The sequence below is a fragment of the Pagrus major genome, chromosome 9 (genome assembly GCF_040436345.1).
Source record: "Pagrus major chromosome 9, Pma_NU_1.0".
Classification (NCBI taxonomy): Eukaryota; Metazoa; Chordata; class Actinopteri; order Spariformes; family Sparidae; genus Pagrus; species Pagrus major.
Genome location: NC_133223.1, coordinates 6,591,357 through 6,616,442, shown reverse-complemented (window position 1 = coordinate 6,616,442; position 25,086 = coordinate 6,591,357). Strand labels below are relative to the sequence as shown.

At 41.3% G+C, this 25,086-nt stretch overlaps 1 protein-coding gene across 3 annotated transcripts in view; it reads left to right on the top strand.

Annotated features, from left to right (window-relative positions):
* Positions 1-25,086, top strand: part of kalrna (kalirin RhoGEF kinase a) — a 154,046-nt gene that overhangs the window by 74,643 nt on the left and 54,317 nt on the right. For all 3 annotated transcript variants that reach the window (XM_073473303.1, XM_073473301.1, XM_073473300.1), the window contains exons 14-34: positions 2,570-2,692; positions 8,456-8,647; positions 8,958-9,127; positions 9,417-9,591; positions 10,585-10,837; positions 12,034-12,200; positions 15,517-15,636; positions 17,999-18,067; positions 18,275-18,424; positions 18,510-18,659; positions 19,643-19,757; positions 20,131-20,246; positions 20,546-20,668; positions 21,072-21,254; positions 21,433-21,554; positions 21,854-21,920; positions 22,015-22,124; positions 23,438-23,507; positions 23,642-23,731; positions 24,344-24,436; positions 24,959-25,070. In XM_073473303.1, the coding sequence (XP_073329404.1) occupies positions 2,570-2,692; positions 8,456-8,647; positions 8,958-9,127; positions 9,417-9,591; positions 10,585-10,837; positions 12,034-12,200; positions 15,517-15,636; positions 17,999-18,067; positions 18,275-18,424; positions 18,510-18,659; positions 19,643-19,757; positions 20,131-20,246; positions 20,546-20,668; positions 21,072-21,254; positions 21,433-21,554; positions 21,854-21,920; positions 22,015-22,124; positions 23,438-23,507; positions 23,642-23,731; positions 24,344-24,436; positions 24,959-25,070 (2,770 nt within the window). The remainder of the gene's footprint in view (positions 1-2,569; positions 2,693-8,455; positions 8,648-8,957; positions 9,128-9,416; positions 9,592-10,584; positions 10,838-12,033; positions 12,201-15,516; positions 15,637-17,998; positions 18,068-18,274; positions 18,425-18,509; positions 18,660-19,642; positions 19,758-20,130; positions 20,247-20,545; positions 20,669-21,071; positions 21,255-21,432; positions 21,555-21,853; positions 21,921-22,014; positions 22,125-23,437; positions 23,508-23,641; positions 23,732-24,343; positions 24,437-24,958; positions 25,071-25,086) is intronic.

Genomic DNA, 25,086 nt, shown 5'->3' with positions numbered 1-25,086 from the left:
TGTACTGTATGTATAAATAAATGGCTCTTGGGAGAGAGAAATAGGGCTTCAGGCAAACTACAAATTCAACGATGAATGCTCTGACTGCGGGCGCCATGCAAACATTTATATGTGACCCAGGAGAGAGTGTGAGAGAGTGTTTAAGAGAGGCAAGAAGACAAAGAGAGACAGAGGTGGGGGGGGGGCAGAGAGTGAAGAAGAGATTGTATCAGTAGGTTATAAATTCATTGAAAACAAAGCTTTGCCAACCGTACTCGTCATGCATCAGCTTCTATGAGACCCCGGAGAGAGACACACACAGTCACACAGAGGATGAGAGACATACATAGCAAGTGAGAAAGGAGCAAGTGAGAGAGTAAGCTCATACCAGTAGTCAATAAATCAGTGAGAACAGGGCTATTCCAACCAGAGCTGTTATGCTGCAGGATATATGTGACCCCAGAGAGGAAGAGAGAGGGATGCAGAAGTAAAGGCTGTAAGAGAACATATTAGGTGTGTAGTTTTATTTGGCAGTTTAAGCTGCAAGATAGTCCAGCTGCAGTCAGCAGGCCTCAGTCTGCGTATGTTGTGACCTCCCGCTGACCTCTCTGTGGCTCCAGCTGGACTGATTACACTACACTGATGTCATGAGTTACAACACTCTCCGTCCACACACACTTTTCCTTCAGGGCCCCAAAAACCGCCTTGAGATGATCTGTTAATGCATTAGTTTGTTGTTAATCGGATGTTGGAGCAGTAGTTATTGTCAAGAAGGACTATTTGAACTCAGTAGAGGATTGGAGGGTAATACCACATTTTATAATGCAGGTGTTTTTCGGCAGAAAAGAGAAAAGTAACAATGTTAGGTTTAGGTTATAATGAATACAGTGAATGATAACGTGACAAAGGAGTGTGACAGGGGTTGTTCATGGTGATGAATTTATAGAGAATAATCACCAGAATCTGCAGTTTCCTTTGTCTTTATGTAGCTTTATAATGAGTTTTAACTCACTGTTTAGATAGGTAACTCTACTGTTTTGGTTCTCTCTCATCGCATCAGGCCACTGTTTTCAGTGACAAAGCTCCAAAAACCTGCTCAGCATTGAACAGCAGACAGATATGGTTAACGACTAGCTGGTCAACATAGTGGAGCATTTAGCAGCTGAAGAAATACATCCTTCAGGAGTTGGTAGACATCAAAAACAGCTAAAAGAGAATAAATAATTTACTGACATTCACCAGGTTGACTGCTGGATGTGTTAACAAGCAGCTATTTGCAAACAAATTCACCATATCAACTGATTAAACAGTATGTCAGTGTCATGTTCACAACTTGTCATTGGTGCCCCTGAGCTATAACACTGCTTTTAATGTCATAACTAGTGTTGAGCAGAAATACATTTCTTATTAACACTTTATTCTTGTAATACTCCATTACTTTGGTACTTTGCAGGTCAGCACATGTTAAATTGGCAGAAGAGCTAAAGGTGTGGGGAGGCCGTTAGCTTCTGCCAAAAGATGACAAATAACTCCCAAGAACTCCTCCAAAGACGTCTTATCTATGTTGTTGCATCTTCTTGGCTGGCTTGCTAACATTAGCCAGTGGTAAGCCTGGGTTCAGAAATCAACTGGTTGGAGTATGAGTAGTAGGAGTGGATAAGTTAATAAAAAAATAGGATTATTGTTCAATGTGTTATTTGTAAAGAGTAATTGATTACATTCAAGTAACGTGCCTGATTCTGGTCACAACCTAAACCCTTCTACTGGCAGAAGCTCTGAAGTTACTGTATGTAAAACAGTTTAACATTATGATATATCAATGTATCCTTTTCTCCAAGCTAAGCTAAGCTATTAACCTGCTTTATATGTTAGCTTAGCCTATAAATAATGTTTGACACCATGCAGATTTCTAAGCCCTTTTCCACTTGGTAGAATGTCAGCTAGTATTTAGCATCTACTTATATCAAGAACTGACCGAATATTTACATTTTCCTACATAGTCAGTCTTAAGTTGGCCCACAGTGACTAAGTCAAATCCAGTTTAAACACACTGATAAACAGTTTTGTATTGTGAAAATACTCAGTACAGTGTGCATCACCTGTGTCCTTGAAAGGTTTTCAACTACAAGTCCACATTGGCAGAAAACACTATTAAAAAAAGAATTGCCATCCACAGTCACAGAACTAAGAGCTGCTAATTTGATGAAGCTAATGATTATAATGGTGGAAAAAGTACCAACAGTGTATCATATACAGTAAACAACAAAGCAATCGATGGTGCCTGGCAGTCGTCTGCCAAGAACATCAATACACATCAAGACTGCCCTCCAGTCGTCTAATGGTACAGAATATTCACCATCCTATTCTCCTCAGCTGCACTGACCTAAATTTCCCACGCAGATCATGAAGGTTTCATCTGTTCCATTCTTAATTCATGAGCTTTGAGACCATTTTGTAGTGCTGATCTGTGCGTGCACTGTCAGAACAAAGGGTGCAGCGCCAGGAACAGAAGGTTCTGCAGGTGACCTATAATCCTGAGTGAGTGTTAGGAGATGCTGTGAAGCTGATCGTTGTGTTCTCTCTCATCCAGGTGATGGACTGGATAGAAAACCATGGCGAGGCTTTCCTCAGCAAACACACCGGTGTTGGGAAATCCCTTCACAGAGCCCGAGCCCTGCAGAAAAGACACGACGACTTTGAAGATGTAGCTCAGGTGAGTCTTTCCACAGAGGTTCCATCCAAGTATTGTCACTACAAGTGTCATTGCCCCAATGACGGACTCAGTGTAATGCCACAATTATCAGTACTTTACAATAGAAATCAACACTGTCAATACTACATTACATTGTTTATGTCTTCACACTGCAAGAAAGATCCATGTCTGAATTCTGAAGGTCTACTCCCACCATGAAAATTATGAAGTTAGTAGTTTGTTTTTATCAAACGTTTATTCTCTTGCCCTGCAAACATCTGTGAGCAATCTGCCCTGATTAATACCAAATTTTCAAAACCACAATGCCTGCTGGTGGCAGGAAGCATGAAGACATGCCTCTACATAACCATATACGGTCACAAGCCTTTCCTGAAAGATCTGCAGAAGCTCTTATTCATTCCTGAATTTCAGTCCTTCAAAAACACTGGAACTGAAGTTTGGCTCGTAAAGATGAAAACAAAACAACGAAACATGTTGAACTGAAACATGTCCAGTTCAACATGTTTCATGACCTGGATGACTGAGAACCTTCATCAGCATCTTCATATTCAGTTGAAGCTCTGAAGGGCTTTGAAGTGGATGGGCTGTAACAGGAGTGTTTGATGTTCTTCTCTATTGAAGATGTCAGTTGTCTGATTTGATTAGTTTTATAGTCAAGTAAGTACATGTTGAGTGTGTTTCAGAGCATTGCTTTGGACACTAAACAAATAGAAAGAAGTTCAAACAATGTCATATGTGTTCAGATCCTTACTGTACTGCTGCTTTTAAAAAGTCTGAACACACACACACACACACACACACACACACACACACACACACACAGCCTGCCTGTCTGCATAGTGTCAAGACATATTAGCATCCACTGTATAGGCGTTCATTTTCTTCTTTTGTCCTCCTTTGGGCTTTCTTTCTTTCTTTCTTTCTTTCTTTCTTTCTTTCTTTCTTTCTGTCATTTTCTCTCCTACTTAACAAGCTCACCTGAGCCAAACAATCTATATTCCTAGAGAGGCTTTCGCAGCAATGTACCTTATTTACTTGTCATTAGGTGAATAATATTTATTATTAACTTCTTTCTAGTTCCTGACAAATATCATAATGTTGTCTTTGACAGCCACTGGCGTCTTAAATCATATAACAGTAAGACCGGTGCTAATCAGTCCATGGCCATTGATGAATTATTTACTGCTTTGGTTCGAGGAGTTTCAATAAAGAGGTAATCCTATAAAGAACCAGTGTTAATCCTATAAAGATTGTGTAGTAGTGTAATCTGCTGTTTACACTTTGGATTAGGATTAACCTTCATAACCTGCTGTGGATCAGTATTATTAGGGTCACTCTCTCTCTCTTTCTTTCTCTTCTATTTATCTGCATTTCTATGAAGTTTTTTGTGTTTTGCTGGTGAAACCCTCCACTTAACAATATAACATGAAGTAATTTAGTGCACATTCAAGATGCACACCTGAAATGATTATGTAAATGTATTCACATTACACTTTTACAGCCTCCGGCATACAAACAGTGAAGCGTAGAAAAGCTCAGCTGGGGTCAGGCTGTTAGATTGTGGTCATTGTAAGCTGATGAGATTTCCACAGAATGGAAAACAGGCGTGTTTGGAAATGTAATGTAATCAAAAGTGAAAAGTCTAGGTTGTTCTTGTGTTGTTAAAGTGTTTGTAGGGCACAGCTTGAGCTGCTGCAGGTTACTGCTTAGGCATTTACACAGTGTTATTAGGTGGTGATTGCTGCTGTTATAATATAGTGATAGTGATAGGCAGTTACTGGATTTTTCGTATTGCTTTTTGCTCGGGTGTTTAAGTCTGTTGTTATGGCATCATCAGGTGGTTGCTATGGTATTGTATGATGTTAAGGAGGATGTTTTGGTTGTTTGCCATGGTGGCGAGGGAGTACAGCAAGGTTAGTGACATGTGCTGTTTGTCTGTAGTATTCACTGAGCTAGCACAAGCTGTGCGAGTGGTAGCAAAGACCTTTTAGGCAGGTGTTGCCACTCAGCAGCCATCTTAGCAAAGTCCCCCGGCAGCTGTTTTGACCTAACAAGACCAGGCCCCAGGACATAAAAACTTCAAGTACAGAATCATCTGTTAAAAAAACATGTATTAATTTGGTGACTTAGTCCACAATTAAGGTTTAAAGTGGTTTTTCCCCCCGATTCACAACACCAACATCTTTTACGTCTCAACCCAGAGTGCCGTGACGCGATGCTGTCAGTTCATCCCACCAGAACACTTTGACAAATGCAAGTTGAATGTCTAATCTTTGAATTACCTGACCTTTCTTGGTAATCCTGCTCATTCAAGCCACCAAATTGGTTGAAACTGTCATGAATCTCAACTGTGCACTTGCACAAGCGCAATAACACGATTGGCTGATATGTTTCTTAGTTCAGCTGTCATAAAGCAGACGATTGGCTTTAGGCTGGGCGGGGCGGGATATGTGTCATAATCGTCATCTCTGGAGTTAGACGTAGCGTGCACAGCTAGTAGAGTCTGATTTGGGAGAAAGGAACATTTACAGGTTAGAACTGCTCTGGGTCTGCAGTTTATACCTTTAAATTGACTGTAGTTTAAAGGTAAAGCTGACACTGTATCTGAAGAGGTAAGTGAGAAATGCAGATCATTTGGGTTTTATTTAATTCAGTTTTGAGATATCTATTTCTTCCCTCACACTGATACTGTTTGGTAAATGGAGTTTCAACAGGATGTATTTTTTTATCATGAGCTGATCAGCTGAAGATTTTTCAGATAGTTTAATCGTATATTTTATCTATTTATTTCTCAGTTTGTGTGTGAAGTTTATTTAAGAAGTTGTCTTTTACTGATTTACTTATCATTTTTTTATTTACCATTTCATTCATTCATTCGTTCATTCATTCATTTTGCTCCTGAAACGTCAGGTTTGGGCTTCCATATTCAGGTGACAGGGATGATTCTGCTTTCCTGTCATCTCCCTTCTTTAATCCTCACCCTGAACCAAACCAGTCGTTCAGTGAAGCGTAATAATCTCATGTAAATTATAATCTTTATCTTCTGACTAATCCCTCTAACATGTGAAATATCCAGACTGTAAGCTTTCACCCTAATTCATATTCTTGAATAATTGGGATCATAATGTAATACTTACTCCTCACTGTAGTACCACACCCCCAACCTCCAACCCCAAAATATCTCAGATGTAATAAATTTCCTGAAGTAAAGTATTCCAGTCATAATCTCTCATACTTACCAGAATAGACCGACACTAATCCATTTTGTCCTCCTGATGAATGCAGAGAGCTTTAACATTCAGACAGGATTTAGTCCTTTCTTTGTGGGAGATAGAGGTGGAAACAGGAAACCTAACACTGTTGATTTACAGAAACTGGAATTAATATTTTAATATAACAAGATCCGACTGACTGTGTGAGTGTTTGTGTGTGACTGGTGTTATCCCTGTTTAGCAGTGGAGTTTAGGTGTAACTCTGATTAAACTAGGTCAGCAGCACCGTCTCAGAGGTCAAGACATCAGACATGGCCACAACTGAAAAAGTGTCATTGTTGGTGATAATGTAGAAGCTGATATGATGATGATGATGATGATGATGATGCAGAATTTAAGAAAAGTTTATAATGAATGATGGGACATTGTGGCTTTCATTAGGGTCTTCATGAAACACATTAAAAACAACATTGAAATAGGGCAGGTATGAAGATAAAAACAATTCACAAAGGTTAAGAACAGTCATATACATCCACACATATATCAGCCAGTGGAGCAGCTACAAAGGGGTCATGTGGTCATGAACTTTAATGAAGTTCTGTTCTCTACAACCTTCTTCTACTCTTCTCCAGTTTATGGACCAAATATGGTGTTAACCACCACTTAACCCTTAACCCAACCACAACTGGCCTGAAGCCACATGAACACATACCTAACCCGCCTTTGTAGGTGCTCCATCAGCTGATTTACAGTATGTGCACATTATGTTTTCGGGTTGTCCGTCCCATTCTTGTTAACACGATATATCAAGAACACCTGGAGGGAATTCCTTCGCATTTTGTACAAATGTCCACTTGGACTTAAGGATGAACTGATTTGAATTTGGTGGCCAAAGGTCAGAGGTCAATGTAGCGGTGACCTCACGAAACACATTTTTGGCCATAACTCAAGAATTCATATAATAACTGTGATGGAATTTTACACAAATCTCTAATAGGATAAATAGGATTGCTGTTTATTGGTTGGTTTCTCAGCAGGATTACACAAAAATTACTGAACAGAGTTCGATGAAACTTGAATGGAAAGTGAGTCTTATCCCTGAATAGACCCCATTTATTTTTGGTGTGGATCTGGATAAAGGGACAGTTCCAGAGCTTTTTTCTTTCTTTTTTTTAACATTGTGAGATACTGTAGGGCGTTTTTCAACATTTTCGTTGATTTCATAGAGAATAATGGATATTGATGAAAAAATTCAGGCGTTTAGGTGACAATGATTTTTGAGTGAGTACAATTTGATGCAGATCCAAATAATTATCCGGATCTAGCAGATTCAAAGATGATTTATTTGCTATTGGATTAGGGTTGATTGAAAGTAAGGGGGCTGCTGGGCCTTGGCGGAGGTATGTTTTCCACTGTGTGCCATTGTAGTTTGTAATGTGTTTTGTGACGACCCTGATGAAGTCCACAAGCTGAAACATGTTGGTCTAATAATAAAGTTGATCATTATACTACAAGTGTTGCTGGAGTTTTTACCTCTTTAGACCTTGTCCTCTCCATGCACCCTGGAAGCAGGTGAAGTTGTGCCAAAAAGCCTCTACTCTGCTAATGCATGACAAACAGCCGTGTAGCAAGAGGTAGAGTCAAGGGTCAGTGTTCAGCAATAATGATTAATAAGTAAAGAGTCTTAAAGTGCGTGGCGGGGCCGACTGGTGGCAGACCAGTCTGTGTGGAGGGTGATCTCAGGCAGGAGAGGAGATGAGGGCTGAGGGCAAACTGGAGTTTAGTGGGTGAACAGCCTCATGCAAAAAGGTTGCTTTCCACCAGTTAGTCCTAACTGCAGGGCAGTGCAGACGCCTGCCATAGGGCAGCCATTGGACCGCCTTATGTAGGACAGTGTTGAGGTGTTGCTGATCATGCAGTGGTCTCAGAGAATGAAGGGGATGGTCTGTTATTTTGCAGCAGGTGTTCACAATGCTCTGGACAAGCTTCTTGTTTTGGATTCCCTTCCATTGGTTCCTCCATTTATTATAGCTGGAGTCCACAAACATCTCCTTGGTCTTGGTGACATTAAGCTCCAAGCAGGAGCTGTAACACAAATCCACAAATTAACAGGTGTGATTTTGATGGAGATGTAAATAAATTTAATGTAATGACATGGTTTCTTTACAGTTTTTAAGAGACATAATCCTCCCAGGCAGAGGTGAAGAAGATTCTTGGCATTACCTCTATCAAGACCAGTATTTTCTATTTTAACACCCCTTGGAGTGTATTATCACACTTATACCACTTATACGCACTACTGAAAGGACCAGGCTGTGCTGAAATGTTCCTACATTTTTTAAAGTTTGTTTGTTGTCACTTTGCCATAGTTACCATCTGTTTCCCTTTTGAAAGATGGCTGGTAATGATGTGTGAAACAGAAGAAACTGTTGCCAATCACAAATATGTATTTTGAATGGCCATGATATGAGCTTAAACTAGTACAAATATTATATAAATATACTGTATATATATATTATTTATATATGTGATGTCCTCCTGATCCTTTCAGAACACATACACAAATGCAGACAAGCTGCTGGAGGCAGCTGAGCAGCTGGCTCAGACTGGAGAGTGCGACCCTGAGGAGATCTACAAGGCAGCCAGACACCTTGAGGTCCGAATCCAGGACTTTGTCCGACGAGTCGAACACAGGAAGCTGCTGCTGGACATGTCTGTCTCCTTCCACACACACACCAAAGAGGTGGGACTCACAAACACAAAGAGAACACATTCTCAGATATCCTGCTGCTGCCTGCGTTTTTACCCAAATGAATTATAGGTTTAATCATGAACCACACAGATGTTAATGTGAGAAGTGTGTAATTGCAGGTTTTGTCCCAATAGGACCACTACAGCAATTAGCAGTCTGTCATGTTGTTGTCAGTGGTATTTTCTGTATCTAGTGTTTTCAGATGGAGCAGTGCTAAGGTGGTCCAGTAAAAGGAACATTTTGTGCTCATGGATTGATCACACATCTACTAACCTGCCTGTGTGTCTGTCTGTGTGTCCAGCTGTGGTCGTGGATGGAGGAGCTGCAGAAGCAGCTGTTGGACGACGTGTGCTGTGATTCGGTGGATTCGGTTCAGACCCTGATCCAGCAGTTTCAACAGCAGCAGACGGCCACACTGGAGGCAACGCTAAATGTGATTAAAGAGGGAGAGGAATTAATTCAGCAGCTCAGGTAATAATAACATTTGTGTTATTATTCATGATGGTGTTTGAGAGGGAGAGAAATTAATACAGAGGCTCCAGTAATGATATAAATATTCATAATGTTATTAAAGAGAGAGAAGGATTCATACAGAAGCTCAGGTATTTTCATACCTGAGAGTTTTTTAGAAAGTCAAATTCACACAGCCACTCAGATAAGAAAACAAATTACCATATTGGCACCGTACAGGAAAATAATATCCTGCTTCTTGTGAGGGACCAGTATGGTGTAATGTCTGCCTCCGTCTCTCTTTCCACAGGGACGCAGCAATGTCGACCAATAAGACGCCCCATTGCAGTTCCATCGCACACATTCAGGGGGTGCTGCAGCAGCTGGACGAGGCTCAGGGCCAGATGGAGGAACTGTTCCATGAACGCAAAATCAAGCTGGACATCTTTCTCCAGCTGCGCATATTTGAGCAGTATACTATCGAGGTAAGAGAGCAAGTTTGTTCCGGGGACGTGACAGGTACTGGGTTTTGTCCTGACAGATACACTTGCTGCTTTTGGAGGGCAGCTCATTGGGAGCTGCTGTGGAGTACAGCAGAGTGCTGGTCTAGGTCCCCTGTTGCTCTCTGAGGGCCTTAACACTTAACAAGAAATACCACTGACAGGGGCAGACTGATCAGAAGTTTCATTGCCTCACATTGCTTCACATCTTCTGTTACACACAAAGTGCTGCAACACTTATGCAGGGTTCAGACGACATGATTTCAACCTGACAGACGTAGGCCATCTGGAAAAAAAATGGGCTTCAGGATTGACAATTGATTGTTTTATCCCATGTAATGTTTTATAGTGGACGACAACCAATGCTGCATCTGGGAAACTTCACAATGTCCTGATAAGAAGATGGGCCTGTTTTTTTTTTTGCCCATAAAGAGCTTTCTTCTGCACAGGACTGTAAACATGGAAAGAGGTGAAAGTGAAAGAGGACTGGTGTTGCTGCAAGAGAAAAAAACAACTTTTTTTATAGACCAAAAAAGACAAGAGAAAGACAAACAAAATGCAGCAGCCACTGACTTTTGGAGTGCTGTGTTGTCAGTATGGCTGCAACTAATAATTACTTCCATTATCAATTAACCTGTTGATGATTTTTATGATTAATTGATTAGTCATTTCATGTAGAAATGCCACACATTTTTGGAAAATGCTAATGTAATTTCCCAGAGACCAAAGTGACATCTTCAGATTGCTTCTTTTTTTTTCCAGTCAACAGTCTTAAACCCAACAACTCTTCATTTGGTGTAATAAATGACAAAGAGTACCTGTAAATCCAGACATTCAAGAAGCCGGGACAGCGAATGTTTGAAATGCTAATTGTGTTTCAGTCAACTAGTGAATTTATCAACTAATTTTTGCAGCTCTAGTTATTAACTGTGTCTCCATGTGACATCTTCTGATCCCATGTTTCTTCTGTTCCTGCAGGTCACGGCGGAGTTGGACGCCTGGAACGAGGATCTGTCTCGTCAGCTGAGCGATGCCAGCCGCTCGGGAGGCAGCAGTGGCAGCAGCAGCGGGGGAGGCGGCGCCTCCTCTGGCAGCGCAGAGGACATTGGCCTGGCAGAGCAGCGCCTGAAAAGACACGCAGAGAGGAAGGTGGCCATGAACAACATGACGTACGAAGTGATGCAGCAGGGTCAGGACCTGCACCAGTACATCATGGAGGTCCAGGCTTCAGGTAAATTCACACATCCTTCATTCTGTGAGACAGAAAATAAAAAAAACAGGTTGACAAGACGGAAAGAGATAGAGGGAGGAATACAAAAGACAGAAACAAAGGACAGAGAATTCCTGTTTTGTGCTGTATATTGAGTTTCTGTGTTGTACGCTGCAGGCTTCAATGGGCATTCACATTCTTCATTGCTTTCCAGGATGCATTAGCATTCCCCTATAGTCCCACACTTCACATGTGATGATGTGTGTCCCTGCTGCCCTCTGAATGTGGCTGAGCAGGCTCACATGTGGATTTGCAGCTGGCTGCTCTTCAGTGGAGGAAAGATGCTTAGGCAGTCATGGTACTGTGATCCCAAAGAAAAGCATGTTGTGTGGAACAGGCAGAGAATTAGGTTAAAAAATCGTCACAGCACAATCCTCTTACTGTGTGTGTGTATGTTTGTGTATATGTGGAGGTCATGGCCGCTGTCACTGTGCCCCCCGCAGTGATAAATCTCTCTCACCCACCACACACACACACACACAACCTCTTTCTCAAGCACTGGTATAGTAGGGCATTCATTGTTAACTGATGCTGCATACTTTTTTGAGTTGAATTGTAAAATTAAAGGAATAGTTCAGTATTTTGGGGATACGATTAGTTTATTTCTTTGACCAGATTTATCACTGGTATCCTACACAGCTGGAGTTGCAACATGTTCAGCCTAGCTTGGCATTAAGACTGGAGATACGGTGGAATCAGCTGTATGGCTCTGTCCACAGCTAAAAAATTCACCCACATATAAAGAGTAACGTGAAAGTGACTTAAAAGTTTGTTATTGTATGGGGCTCCAAATGAAACTGATTAAAGGGGACAACGTTTTGTCAGAGATAAAGTATGTACACAGTGCCAAGTGTATGTGTGTGTGTGTGCGTGCGTGTGTGTGTGTGTGTGTGTTTACTACTCAAGTTGTGGTAACATAAATCTGTTCACACACTCACAATGTGGGGACTCACCTTTCTTAACAGGACAAAACACCCCATAAACCCCAAAAGTCCCCATAACGTATCATTGTATTTTAGGGTGAAGGTAAAAAAAATAAGGTTATGGTTCAGAAAAGTCTCCAGGAAATAAATATAAATCTATGATGTGTCCCCAAAAGTGATGGAAACATGCCTGTGTGTGTGTATGTATGTGTGTGTGTGTGTGTGTGTGTGCAGGGATTGAGCTGACAGGGGAGAAGGACATGGACTTGGCCTCTCAGGTTCAGGAGCTGTTGGAGTTCCTCCATGAGAAGCAGCAGGAGGTGGAGCTCAATGCCCAACACACGCACACTCGGCTGGAGCAAACACTGCAGCTACGCCACCTACAGGCAGAGGTTAAACAGGTAAGCGCTGCAACACCAGGCGTTTTTAAAGCAACGTTTTTAAAACATTTTTTTAAATGTTTCTGTGTTTGCATCATGTTTTTTAAATGCTTTTTTAAAAGGTGTTTTCTTAATTTGCTTGTGTCCATTTGCACGCACTTTTATTAAGCTGCAGTGCACTGAGCACCATGCAAAATACAGGTGTGGAAATGTCACGATTATAAGATGCATCGTGATGCGGACGTGGAAGATTCTGCATCGATGCAGAGACAGAGCAAAGTAGATAGTCTGCCGCTTATGTTGATTGTTGATTGTCCGGCCTCAGCTGGACAATAAAGTTACGTCACAACATTGCTCCCATGCTTTGAATTGAAGGTGGACATTAGGCTAACGTTACTTATGCAGGAGGTATGTCGGAGGGAGGCAGAGAGTCTCAGAGTATTTTTTAACAGACATCTCGGGGCACATGTGGGATTTTATTTAGTTGCTGAGAAGCACGAACTGGACGAGACCCACGCTGAGCGTGACTTCTGCCTCACAACGACTACTAATCATGTTAGTCATTTTCACCTGAAGCTAGCATCTGCAGCCATAGATAATAACTGTAGCAGCAAGCCCAGCTAATCAGCCAAGATCTGAGGAGGCTCTGTCAACTTTGCAACTCCAAGAGAGGTGTGTGCTGCAGAGTCAATAAACACCTTATCTTAAAGTTGCCATGTAAAAACAGTATTATTGTACTGTAGATTACAACAAACATGTAAGGCACTGCAGATAGATACATGTTTTGTTTTATAATGTTTATGTATTGAAAAAATGCAGTTTTTTCTTTGTAGACATCTGTAGTCTGATTATTGGAAGGACTTTCTCAGTAAAAAAAGGGGAATTTAAATGATGAAAGTAGCCACGTGCAGTAATATAGATCAGTGAGGATGCCATACAATCGTTTTGCATTCGAATCGTTGACAGCTGAATCGTAATCGAATCTTAAGGCCAGTGAAGATGCACACCTCTATTGCAAAATGCTTCATGCAACTTCTTTCATATGCAGTAGTACTTTCCATCATCTGTAACCATACTTTGATGTGTGAAATTGTTTGAATTCCACTTTAAGCAAACTCAATTTATCTATAAAATATCAGAAGCATTGTTCTGATCCAGAGCCAGCGAAGACTAGAAGACCAAATCCTAAAAAGGAAATGATATGGTGCTTCGATGGAGTAAGGTGGACGGGCTTTTATTATTAGAAACAAAGGAAATAAACTGAAAATCTCATTTTGGAGACTGATGTTGGAGAAATGACAAGAATAACACCCCTCGCTTCCTCCTGGTCAAAGCAAAGATGTTTTATGTGAAGAAGCTCCTGCAGATGTGAATATGAACATACTGTGTGTTGAGACAGGAAGTGCGCTGCTGCTGCAGATGGATACAGCTGAATAATTTATGAGGTTTATGGCAATGTGCTAATAACACACACAAACACACACACACACATGCACACCCCCCCTACTGATTCACCCTCACCCTTGTTCTCTGGTCATGGATCTACTACGAACAAATACAGTTCAGTGAAGTGCACAACTTACGTACAATAACTGTGAAATGTATGACAAAGGTGCAAATAAAACTGTGCAGACACAGTTATGACTCGTATGTAAGTCAGGGTGAACTCACTATGAGGAGGTATAGCCACTACAATTCAGAGGTATTCGTACCTTCTTTCCACTTTCTACTCTCTACTTTGACCTCACTACATTTTGAGGCAAATATTGCTCTGTTTACTACATTTATTTGATAGTTTGAGTCACTAATTACTTTGTAAATTGCTTTCTGCATCACAGCCAAAGTGGTACATTTGTGAATTAATTTATTTTAAATAAAAACACTGATGCAGATAATTGACCAGGCCAATAATTAGTTGACCCATAGTATACAGTTTATACTGTACATACATTTAAATATGTGTAGCCTATAAATTAGTTTTACTTGTCCTTTTATTATTACTGTCCATACTTAAGTACATTAAATATCAGATACTTCAAGACTTTTACCCAAATACTTTTCAATGCTTGACTCTACCAAAATGTTTATGAATATTTTAGCATGATATCTTAACTTTTTTTTAATGCAGCTTCGACTGGTTACTGCTACGGGAGAACATTACATTACACTTAACAGATTAAAATCTAAAACCGTTCTTAACTGGTTCTGTTTTGTTATTGACCATTAAAAGTAAACCATGCCGTTTTAATAGAAGCTGTAGATAGTTTGCCGTCAGGGACTGTATTTGCCATGAAACAGTAGACGAGTGATCTGCACTGTCACTGAAGGTATCAACATTCTACACAAGTTTGTCTGCTCTTCTTCCTCTGCGTCTTTATTTCTGGCAGTCTATGCTGCCATCTACTGCACATTAATTAAACAACCATTCTAGATAAAGTTTTCTAGAGAAAGTCCAAAACCATATTGTTTTCATACTGCTTATAGCAACTGTTGTTCATGTGCATTTCATCAGCACCAGTCAGTCAGTATGGAACATTCATCCTCCTCGGCTGCACCACATTTATGGTCTTCAAAAAGGAAGCTATTTTTTGAAGACCAAGATAGAGACTGAAGACCTTGGCCACTTATGCTGTTCTCCCTAAATCTACAATTCTAATCTAAACATGTAAAACACATTTATCATCATCTACATTTGTACTACTAAAACCTGCACAATGATTAGCTCTGCAGCCATGTCATTCATGTCTTTTAAAACAGTGTATTTTTCCTCTTCTTTACACTATACTTACATATTTAATCCATGCATACATGCACATAAGTATCTTCTAACTTTCAAGGTCCCCTCCACACATGTATTGGGGCAATTCTCTAATCTGTGTCTGACAGAATAGGTATAATTAGTGAGGTATAATTATTGAAATGTTTAAAGTGGCACCTATTCCTTGGCCCTAATGAGAAAGTCCAGAATATATGAATATGCTAATTATTTTCAGATCCAAAATGTAACTGCCGGACACAAGAGGTCTCCTACCTCACAGTGGAGTCCATTCTCAGTGTATGTGCACTGGAAGCTTCAAGTTTCTACATCACACTTGTGTCTGCTGAGTATTGGACCAGGATTGGCTTCCAAACTATTTGTGATGTCACAAATCAGAAACTTTCCACTTTCAACACTGAATGTGAAAACAGCCTTCTTGTGTTAAACTCTGTACACACATCATTCTACACAGTGAAGCTCAGACATTCAACTGTGGGAACAAGAAGAAAAACACATCAGTGAATGGAGGAGGACTTTCAGATTTTGTTGAGTCTTGATTCTCTCTGTCTGTCTTTCTAGGTGTTGGGTTGGATCCGTAATGGTGAGTCCATGTTGAATGCCAGCATGGTGAACGCCAGCTCTCTGTCTGAGGCTGAGCAGCTGCAGAGGGAGCATGAACAGTTCCAGATGGCTATAGAGGTACACGCTCACTCGCACACACATCCTAATTATTGCTGCTCGAACCAGGCTCACTGTACTTGAGTAATAATTATTTCAGTATGCATTGGTTTGAATAGAAGCAGATGAGTGCGCACACTGATACACACACTCATTCATCATTCATCATCTGTTTGTGAACCAGGCTAGCCTCAATGATTATTTCAGGCTGCATTGATTTTGAAGAGTACAGACGTACACACACATTTAATTGTGTTTAAGTGCTATCTCTGCATGTGTAATTTTGAAAATATGCGTGTGTATGTGTTAGTCTGTGCAGGGCTTTAAATAGCTGACTCCAGAAGTGTATTAGCACTCACAGGGGTAAAAGCCCCTTGGTCAGCAGTACTACACACACACACAAACGCACACACACACACACACACACACACACACACACACACACACACACAAACACACAAAAACACAAAAACACATCGCTCTGGCCCAGACCCAACATGTGTGTTCTGGCCTGGTTTCTGCTCCTGTGGAACTTTGATTAGTGTGAGTGTGAGTGTGTGTGTGTGTGTGTGTGTGTGTGTGTGTGTGTGTGTGCGCGTTTTCTCATCTTGAGGTAAGTCCTATATCCTCCATCAGACCGTTTGCCAGAATCAGAATTCTTGATTGTGGCAAACAGCACACACAGAGACACTTACACTTTTACAAATAATGAAATTCCTACATTGGACGACCTTTATGTTTGAGTCTGCCTCTCAACAGAGAGCAGAATGTTGACTATATACAAACATGGATGCAGACTGTGATGTAACCTTTAAAGTATGAGTTAGCTCACTGCCATTTTTGGCTGTTCCATCCGGGCAAAGGAGAAGCCTGTTTGGAGCTGGGATGGAACGAGCAACTGCAACACATCTGACCGTGATAGTCTGAGACAGTTGTCAGCAGGGCTTGAAGCGGGCCTGTACTGATGGGTACGCAGTAACTGCACTTTGGCATATTACTCTTTGGCGTATTGTGACTTTCTCTTGTGTACTGGCACGTCTCACAAGCTGCAGGCACTCTTTTCTGCCTTCTCCATATCACGCTGGGGTCACACAGTGCAGCAGAGCGCTGCTCGCTTCCCGCTGCCTTGCGATCCCCATGTTAAATCAGTTGGGCTGCTCAGGAGGGGTCGACCGATATGGTTCTTTCAGGGCGGATACGGATTATTAGTCATAAAGGAGACTGAAAACTGATAATTGGAAGCAATATACATTTAGAGGAAAAATAAAAACCTTAGTCTCAAAGTCGAGAATAATCAGTAATGGAATGTAAGCAACTACAGTTTACTCAAGTACTGTACTTAGTTACAATTTGGAGTTACTTTGCTTCAGTATTTCTATCTTCTGCTATTTAATACTTTCACTCCACTTTTATGTCAAAATCAGATTGTTCAGTCTTGGTTGGCTATTACTCATGACATCAGATAGTGTTGTGGAGACCACAGATTCAGCCTGATAAACTATTAGAAATAGTTTTGTTGCTGTTTGTGATTGTGTTTTTATGTAGGCCTACTTATTCCTCAAATGTGTACGTTGTGTCTAAACAGACCAAGAGACACAAACAGACACTGCAGGCAGGAGTGAAACCTTTCCCCACAGATAATCACTCAAGTCTGTGGTCCTTTTAACTTCATTGTTGCAGAAGAAGCAACATCCCACATATGCAGGCACACGTACAAGTCAAGCACAATGAAAAAACAAACCTCAAAAACCTCAAGCCTTAATATAGTCATTAAGTGATAGTCTGCTCCTCCTCTGTTGTCTTAGATATGAAAATAAAACTTTACATTTTAGATATTAAGACCATAGTTTCTTTGAAAAGGTATTGCTTTTGTATTTTAAGAAAATTGAGAATAAACTGGATGTTAGCTAGTTGGTACAGACTTGACATCATTTTGAGGGATTGAGACATCGTGCAAAATGGACACACAAGGTGCCCCGTGGAGTTTCTGTTTACCAAGACACATTGTGTGCATCCTTGAGGTCTAAGAACCGTGGTGGATGCATTTCCTTCCTCTTTCCAAATTTGTTAGTTAAAACCTGCAGTGTTAATATCCATGTTTACTAGCTCTTAGTCTTCTTCATCACTGTCTTTGTTGCCACATTAGTGTGTTTCTGACATGATACTGTGAGCTGTAGATGAGTGGAATAATGTGAAACCATTGGCCAACCTGTGTGTGAGTCCTTAAGCACGAATGCAGTCAAAACAGGGAGCGACACATGAAAACGTTGCTTGGTAGTGTTAATAGTGGTCACACACTCCACAGGGAGCCTTTATAATTGAGCTGAACTAATAAGTCAGTGATTTTAATTGATAGTAACTATCTCTCCTCCTCCTCCTCCAGTCTCTCTTCCATGCTAACTCTCTCCAGAAGACTCATCAGAGTGCTCTGCAGGTCCAGCAGAAAGCAGAGGTACATCCATCCTTTTACTTCATTGTTGACTCTAGTAGATTGTAGCACACTTGTAGGACTTATTGTAAACCAGTAAAAGTCATTTATCTATATATCTTGTCTTATCCTGCATGCTGTATTTCAGTATATTGCAGGCTGTTTATCATGACCCTGTCTTACCCTCCACCTCTGTCTAATTCTGTCCATCCACCTTCTCCTCTCTTCCAGATGGTGCTGCAGGCAGGTCACTATGATCCAGAGGCAATCCGGAGCTGTGCTGAGAAAGTGGCTGTTCACTGGCAGCAGCTGATGCTGAAGATGGAGGACCGCCTGAAGCTGGTCAACGCGTCTGTGGCCTTCTACAAGACGTCTGAACAGGTACGACTCAAACACGCTTTGTGTTTTATCTAAGCTTGGAGCAGAGACCTTGTTAAGGTGTCACCAACTCTTTGTGCCTGTCCAGGTGTGCAGTGTGTTAGAGAGCCTGGAGCAGGAGTACCGTCGGGATGAAGACTGGTGTGGCAGTCACGATAAACTGGGAATGTCGGCCGAAAGCGACCACCTTCTACCTCTGATCAGTAAACACCTGGAGCAGAAAGAAGCCTTCCTCAAGGTGATTCACCTCTCAGCGTCTCACATGAGACAACACACACACAAAATCACAAGACAACGAGTGAAACATCAAATTCAAAAAGGACTTGATTTGGCTTGAAAAGAAGCAAACAGAGCAGAATGAGGCAGAATAAAGTGTAGAGGAGAATAGAAAAATAGAAAATCTATTCATGGCATCTATACAAGAATCCGTGGAAGTGCCGAAGTAAACTATTCGCCATTACTGTTTGATTTTTACTAATGTAGCTGGTCTGTAAGGATGAAAAGCAGCTCTTGACTGATTATGCTATCTAGCTAGTACATGTCCGTTGCTATATTACACAGAACTTCATCACTGGAAATGTGGCAGATGGTCAAGGTTTTTTTTCCATTTCTCCATTCTTGTAACCAATTTCTAATATGTAAAACATGAATAATGCAAACATAACCATCAATATTAAACATCTTCAGCAGTAACTAGGGTCCACTGCCTGATATTGTCAATTCACCTACCCATGCTGCTGACACTGCACAGAAGGCAGCAGCAGAATCAGAGTCACAGTGACACAACTTTGTTCCAAATACCTAACGTGATGAAGGTTTTCACACCATTTTAGATGAGATGCCACAAGATGAGATGGTGACATAATGATCAGATGAGATGAGAGATAACAATCATCAGAGCCATCATTCAGACAGCTGTGCTCTGGAGATATGACAAAATTAAGAAGTTAAATTCATTTGAAGGTGATTGGCTCTCTGTCGCTTTTTATAAAATCTTCAAATGATTGAGTGATAGATACTGTGCATATTAAATGAATTTAGACAATGTTGGATGATGTTTCACATAAGCTTATAAACAAACAAAACCAAACAGGCTAATAGTAAACAGTAAAATGTTAATTTAGCTGATTTAGTCGAGGATAGTGACGTTCTTGGGTGTTGGAAGAGTATGTCTGAATTGTGTAAGTATGTTAGTCAAAGGACCGTGTCCCTGTTCTCCAGGCGTGCACTCTGGCTCGGAGGAACGCTGAGGTGTTTCTGAAGTACATCCACAGGAACAATGTGAGCATGCCTGGAGCCGCCAGTCACGCCAGAGGGCCCGAACAACAAGTTAAAGGTCAGTGCTGCGGAGAGAACTACTCCTGATTGTACAGACATATATACAGTATATCTATGTAAATCTGATTATGATTGACCTGAAAAACATATATTTATGAAGCTCAAATATTGATGTAAATGCTCATTGTCTTAGTTTTGTCTTTATTTTAACTTAAAAGGGTTGCGTGGTCCAACAACACAACACAAACTTACACACATAGTAAAGATGTCCAATTGATTTGGCCTTATTTGCCTGAACTGTCATAGATGATGTATGTATTACATTATAATGTACTTAACGTAAGAATGCAGTGGAGTTTGAGCCTCATCAGTGAGCAGGGAGCACATTGGAGTGTCTATTTAATGTACTTATTGTGTGTTTCTGTGTGCAGCCATTCTGAATGAGCTGCTGCAGAGAGAGAACAGAGTCCTTCACTTCTGGACGTTAAAGAAACGAAGGCTGGACCAATGTCAGCAGTATGTGGTGTTTGAACGCAGTGCCAAACAGGTCGGTGTGTGTGTGTGTGTGTGTGCACTGTACGTGTGTGTGCGCACTGTACGTGTGTGTGTGCATTAGTGAAACAAAAAGAAAAAGTTTTGGCTGGAGTTTTGCTTTGGGGAAATGTGCAGCACTAAAGGGACATCTGGTTTATTTTATCACGGAGAGTGATGTACAGAGGCTGAGGATTAACTTTATCTGTGTGTGTGCGTGTGTGTGTGTGTGTGTGTGTGTGTGTGTGTGTGTGTGTGTGTCTGTGTCTGTGTCTGTGTCTGTGTCTGTGTGCGTGTGCGTGTGTGTTTGTGCAGGCCCTGGACTGGATCCAAGAGACAGGTGAAGTTTACCTGGCCACACACACATCACCTGGTGACAGCAGCGAGGAAACACAGGAGCTCCTGACCGACTACCATCATTTCAGACTTAGTGCCAAGGTACACTGTGTGTGTGTGTGTGTGTGTGTGTGTTTGTAAAGATCAGCTATTGGCAGCTTTATTGAGCCTCAAATGATCTGTTGGGAACATCAAGCCGGTAGAGTAGCAACATGTAAAAACTGTATCTCCTGGAACAAACTTGTACATATTTACACTCACTGTGAACTTTGAGTTATACTTGTGGATCTTTGCACTCTAAATGAGATGTGAGCGTTCCATCAGCACACTTGTATTAAATGAGTATCAGTCATTAGGAAACATTTTTAGATTTAAAACAGGTGATAATATTCAAAACTTGAGGAGCCAATAAAGTGTTCACAGTCATGTTGTCATGTTGAAGACAGAGCATCAGTGACTCCTCCAGCTGAACAGTATATAATCTGTGTGTGTGGCCTCCACACAGCAAACCAAGGAGAAGGTGAAGCTGCTGATCCAGTTGGCGGACAACCTGGTGGAGAAAGGCCACGCCCACGTGTCGGAGCTGAAGCGTTGGGTCAGCACGGTGGACCGCAGATACCGAGACTTCTCACTGCGCATGGCCAAATACCAGGAGAGCCTGGAGAGGAGCCTGGGGGTCAGCTCTGAGGTGAGTTCACACACATACTCAGTTTTCACATAGTAGATTTGCATCACTCTCGATATGGAAATCATGTACGAGCCTCCTCTTTGTCTTCCTAACTACACATATAATTCACTAGAGGTGAACTTTTGTGAATTTAGTTTCACATAACTGACTACACTGACATTTATGCTCCTCTATGCAGGACAATAAAGACCTGGAGCTGGACATTATCCCCGCTAGCCTGACGGACGATCCCGAGGTCAAACTGCGTGACCCCAACCACGAGGTCAACGAGGAGAAGAGGAAGTCTGCCAGGAAGAAAGAGTGAGTACAGGACGTGTCTGAACACATAGCTGCTTCCTCAACAGAAATGATAACTGTCTGACATGTGAAGCATTTAAAATGACACAGTTATAAATATGAAACATCAGAGACACTTTATGTTGGTAACTTGGTAAAGACACTGAATTGGTTTTGTCTTGTCATGAATTGTTTGTTAGGAATAAAAGTGATGGAGGAACATCAATAGGCTCATCTGGCCTGACACAAAATAGAACTAGTCATATCATTCATACCATCTGGTCCATGTTTGTGGTCTTTTTTCTCTTCTCTTCTTGTCTCAGGTTCATCATGGCAGAGCTACTGCAGACAGAGAAGACCTACGTCAGAGATCTCCAAGAGTGTCTGGAGGTAAAAACAAAATACTCTGCGTGTCCAATTTTGTTTCAACGCAACTATATTTTCCTGTTCGCCTTGCTTACGTGCCTGTCTGCCCACCTGTCAGAACTACCTGTGGGAGATGACCAACGGTGTGGAGGAGATTCCTGCAGGCATCGCCAACAAGGAGCATATCATCTTCGGCAACATGCAGGACATCTACGACTTCCACAACAAGTGAGAGACACTGATACGCCATGAACATCCTTTAACATCTGGCTTTTGTCTTTAATGTCAATGTGTGCGTTCAGTTGACTCTAGTAGCAGCAGTCGCAGGTGTTTATCAGCTGCAGCTCTGATCAGCTGTGAAGGAAACACAACACCCGGGTGGACATGCTAATTTTCACCCCATCAGATATGATGATATGATGTCTCTGTCAATACTTTTCCATCTGTCTCTGGTCAAGCAGACCTCAAACATCAATCAGTTGGTGCTGAAAAAAGAGAGACTGAAGTAAAAGAATGAAAAAGAAATCAATCATTATTAGTGGCTTCTGTGTCGTCAGCTGCACATGAGCATCTGAACAGAGCTGAGAACAAAGCAAGATGTCATCTTCAACTTATCAGCTCTGGAATAGCGATGTGTCTACTTCACAACTTTATTGATTGAGACTTTCAAAACAAGTCTTAATGTCTTCTGGATGTCTGATGAGGTGTTTGATCAGCTGCTTTCTGCTGTTCCCTGTTTTTGCGGTGGGTTCCTGATGACGAACGTTACCCACAAGGAAAAACCAAACAAACAGAAAGGCATACTCATATCCTGGTAATGCTTTTAAAAAAGCCGCTAATTTTAGTATAAAGTGGTAATAAATAGTTTTTAACAAAGCCCAGCGTCTGACTGTGCTGGGGCGGGGAACCAGACAGTCTGTGTTCAAACTGTTCTCAGATGGATTTTGATCAATTCAACATTTTTCTGAAACCAGAGATGAGAATTCTGTAGCAACCAACACACAGAATAACAACAACCACAGCCTATTACATGCTGGCTTTTAAGATCTAACAGCATGTAAGAAATAATATTAAGTTAAAGATCTTGCCACGATCATTGCAAGCATCTTTCACATTTGTCAGCACTGAGCCAGCTTTCCCGTGGAAATGCCAAGAGCTGAGGGGAACTTTCTGTTTTTTTATCTAATATTGTAGCTACAGGGGAACTACGTTTCATGAGCTGCAGAAGTTTCCCAGAGGAACTCCTTTGTTTCTGATCTCCTTGCAGTACCTCAGGAAATCTCTGTGTTTGTTCCTCAAGGAAGCATTTTCTTTTACTCACTGACGTTTTGATCTTAAGGAACTTCTAACCAGCAGGATGGTACAATAAACTTTTTAGGGGTTTCAGACATTTTGTTGTGCCCTTTTTCTGCTGAGTTTCGAGGAAAGCCTGTTTGTACTGTTATGATAAAAAGAAGAAAGATATCTGGTGCATAAAAAAAGAATATTAGACACGTTCTGATCTTTCACGTGTGTGTGTGTGTGTGTGTGTGTATTTGCAGTATTTTCCTGAAGGAGCTGGTGAACTATGAGCAACTACCAGAGGATGTTGGTCACTGCTTCGTCACATGGGTGAGAGTCATTCCTTTATTCCAGATGGTGACAGAACAAAATGGCAGCTACTTCTGATCCCTGATGTCTGTCCTCAAAAGACATCATCATAACATGACCCTATACATTTTCTCCCCCCCTTTTCTGTTCTTCAGGCTGATAAGTTCCACATTTATGTGGATTACTGTAAGAACAAACCAGACTCCAGTCAGCTCATACTGGAGCATGCCGGCACCTTCTTTGATGTAAGTTAAAAGTCCTCATAATCTGCCACAGATCCATTCACATCATGTCATCACATAAACAATGCTGAACAAAGACTGTGCATTCCAGCTGACTGCTCATTCCAAATAAACCTGCCTTATTTAACCAACTCTATCTGAGTAAACCGCCCTACTCTGGGCTACTTTAGACCACCTCGACAAAAACATGCTCTTTCAGAGTACTGTGCATTTTCAGATTATCTAACACAGTTTTCAGGGAAATAAAAAGACATAATCTTTAATAACAAAGCAGTAATATGTGGAGAGCAAAGTGTTTGCCTCAGTCCTAAACACAGTGGGGCTTGATGCAGGGCTTTTGTGGAGCATGATTAAGACAACAGGACTTCAAATGAAGCTCCACAGGAAACACTTTGTCGAGCAGATTGCTTGGATTTAGAAGCGACAATTGTTTGTGCACAGCTGCAGATATCTCATTTCCCTCCTGCAGCTGCAGATGGTGATTGATTGATGATTGATAATGTTTGTGCAGTTCACTTGTTTTATCAGCAGATGGTGCTGTTTGATCACTGGAAACGTTTAGATTCCCAGCAGCATACTGAATTGCAAAACACACTTTTTTGGGGTTATACACAGGACATTCAGCAGAGACGTGGACTGGCCAACTCCATCTCCTCCTACCTCATCAAACCAGTCCAGAGGATCACTAAGTACCAACTACTGCTTAAGGTGGGCACGCACACACAGACACACACACACACACACACACACACACACACACACACACACACACACACACACACACAAAGTGGTATATATAAAAGGTGAAACATGGAGCACATTACCACAGTCAGGGAACTTAAAAAATAAGTTAAGGTCATTACTTCACTGAATCTTGCTTTGGTGCCAGACAGTGGTGTCAGCTGTATTGAATTCAACAGCAGATGCAGAGAAACACACTAAAACCCAACATACTGTATGTCCATGTTATGACTTCTGATGAAGAAATGCCTCCAGAAAATGAAAGAACGCACTTCAGAGATAGGTTAATGACAGGTCTGATAATATTGTGATCAACCGGGGCTGGTCCGACCTAATATCGCTGATGAGACTGCAATCGCACTGCGAACTGTAGTCTAAATTTGGAGATATCATACAGCACAGAATATTTGTTAATGAAGTTATATTTTTTTACTTTCACTCTGTTATGCCGCCTCTCCACACTTAACAGCCTGTCTCCTTTTCCTGCAGGAGCTACTGTCTTGTTGTGAGGAGGGTAAGGGAGAGATTAAAGACGGTCTGGAGGTGATGCTCGGTGTTCCCAAGAGAGCTAATGATGCCATGCATCTGGCCATGTTGGAGGGTAAGATACTGTCCAT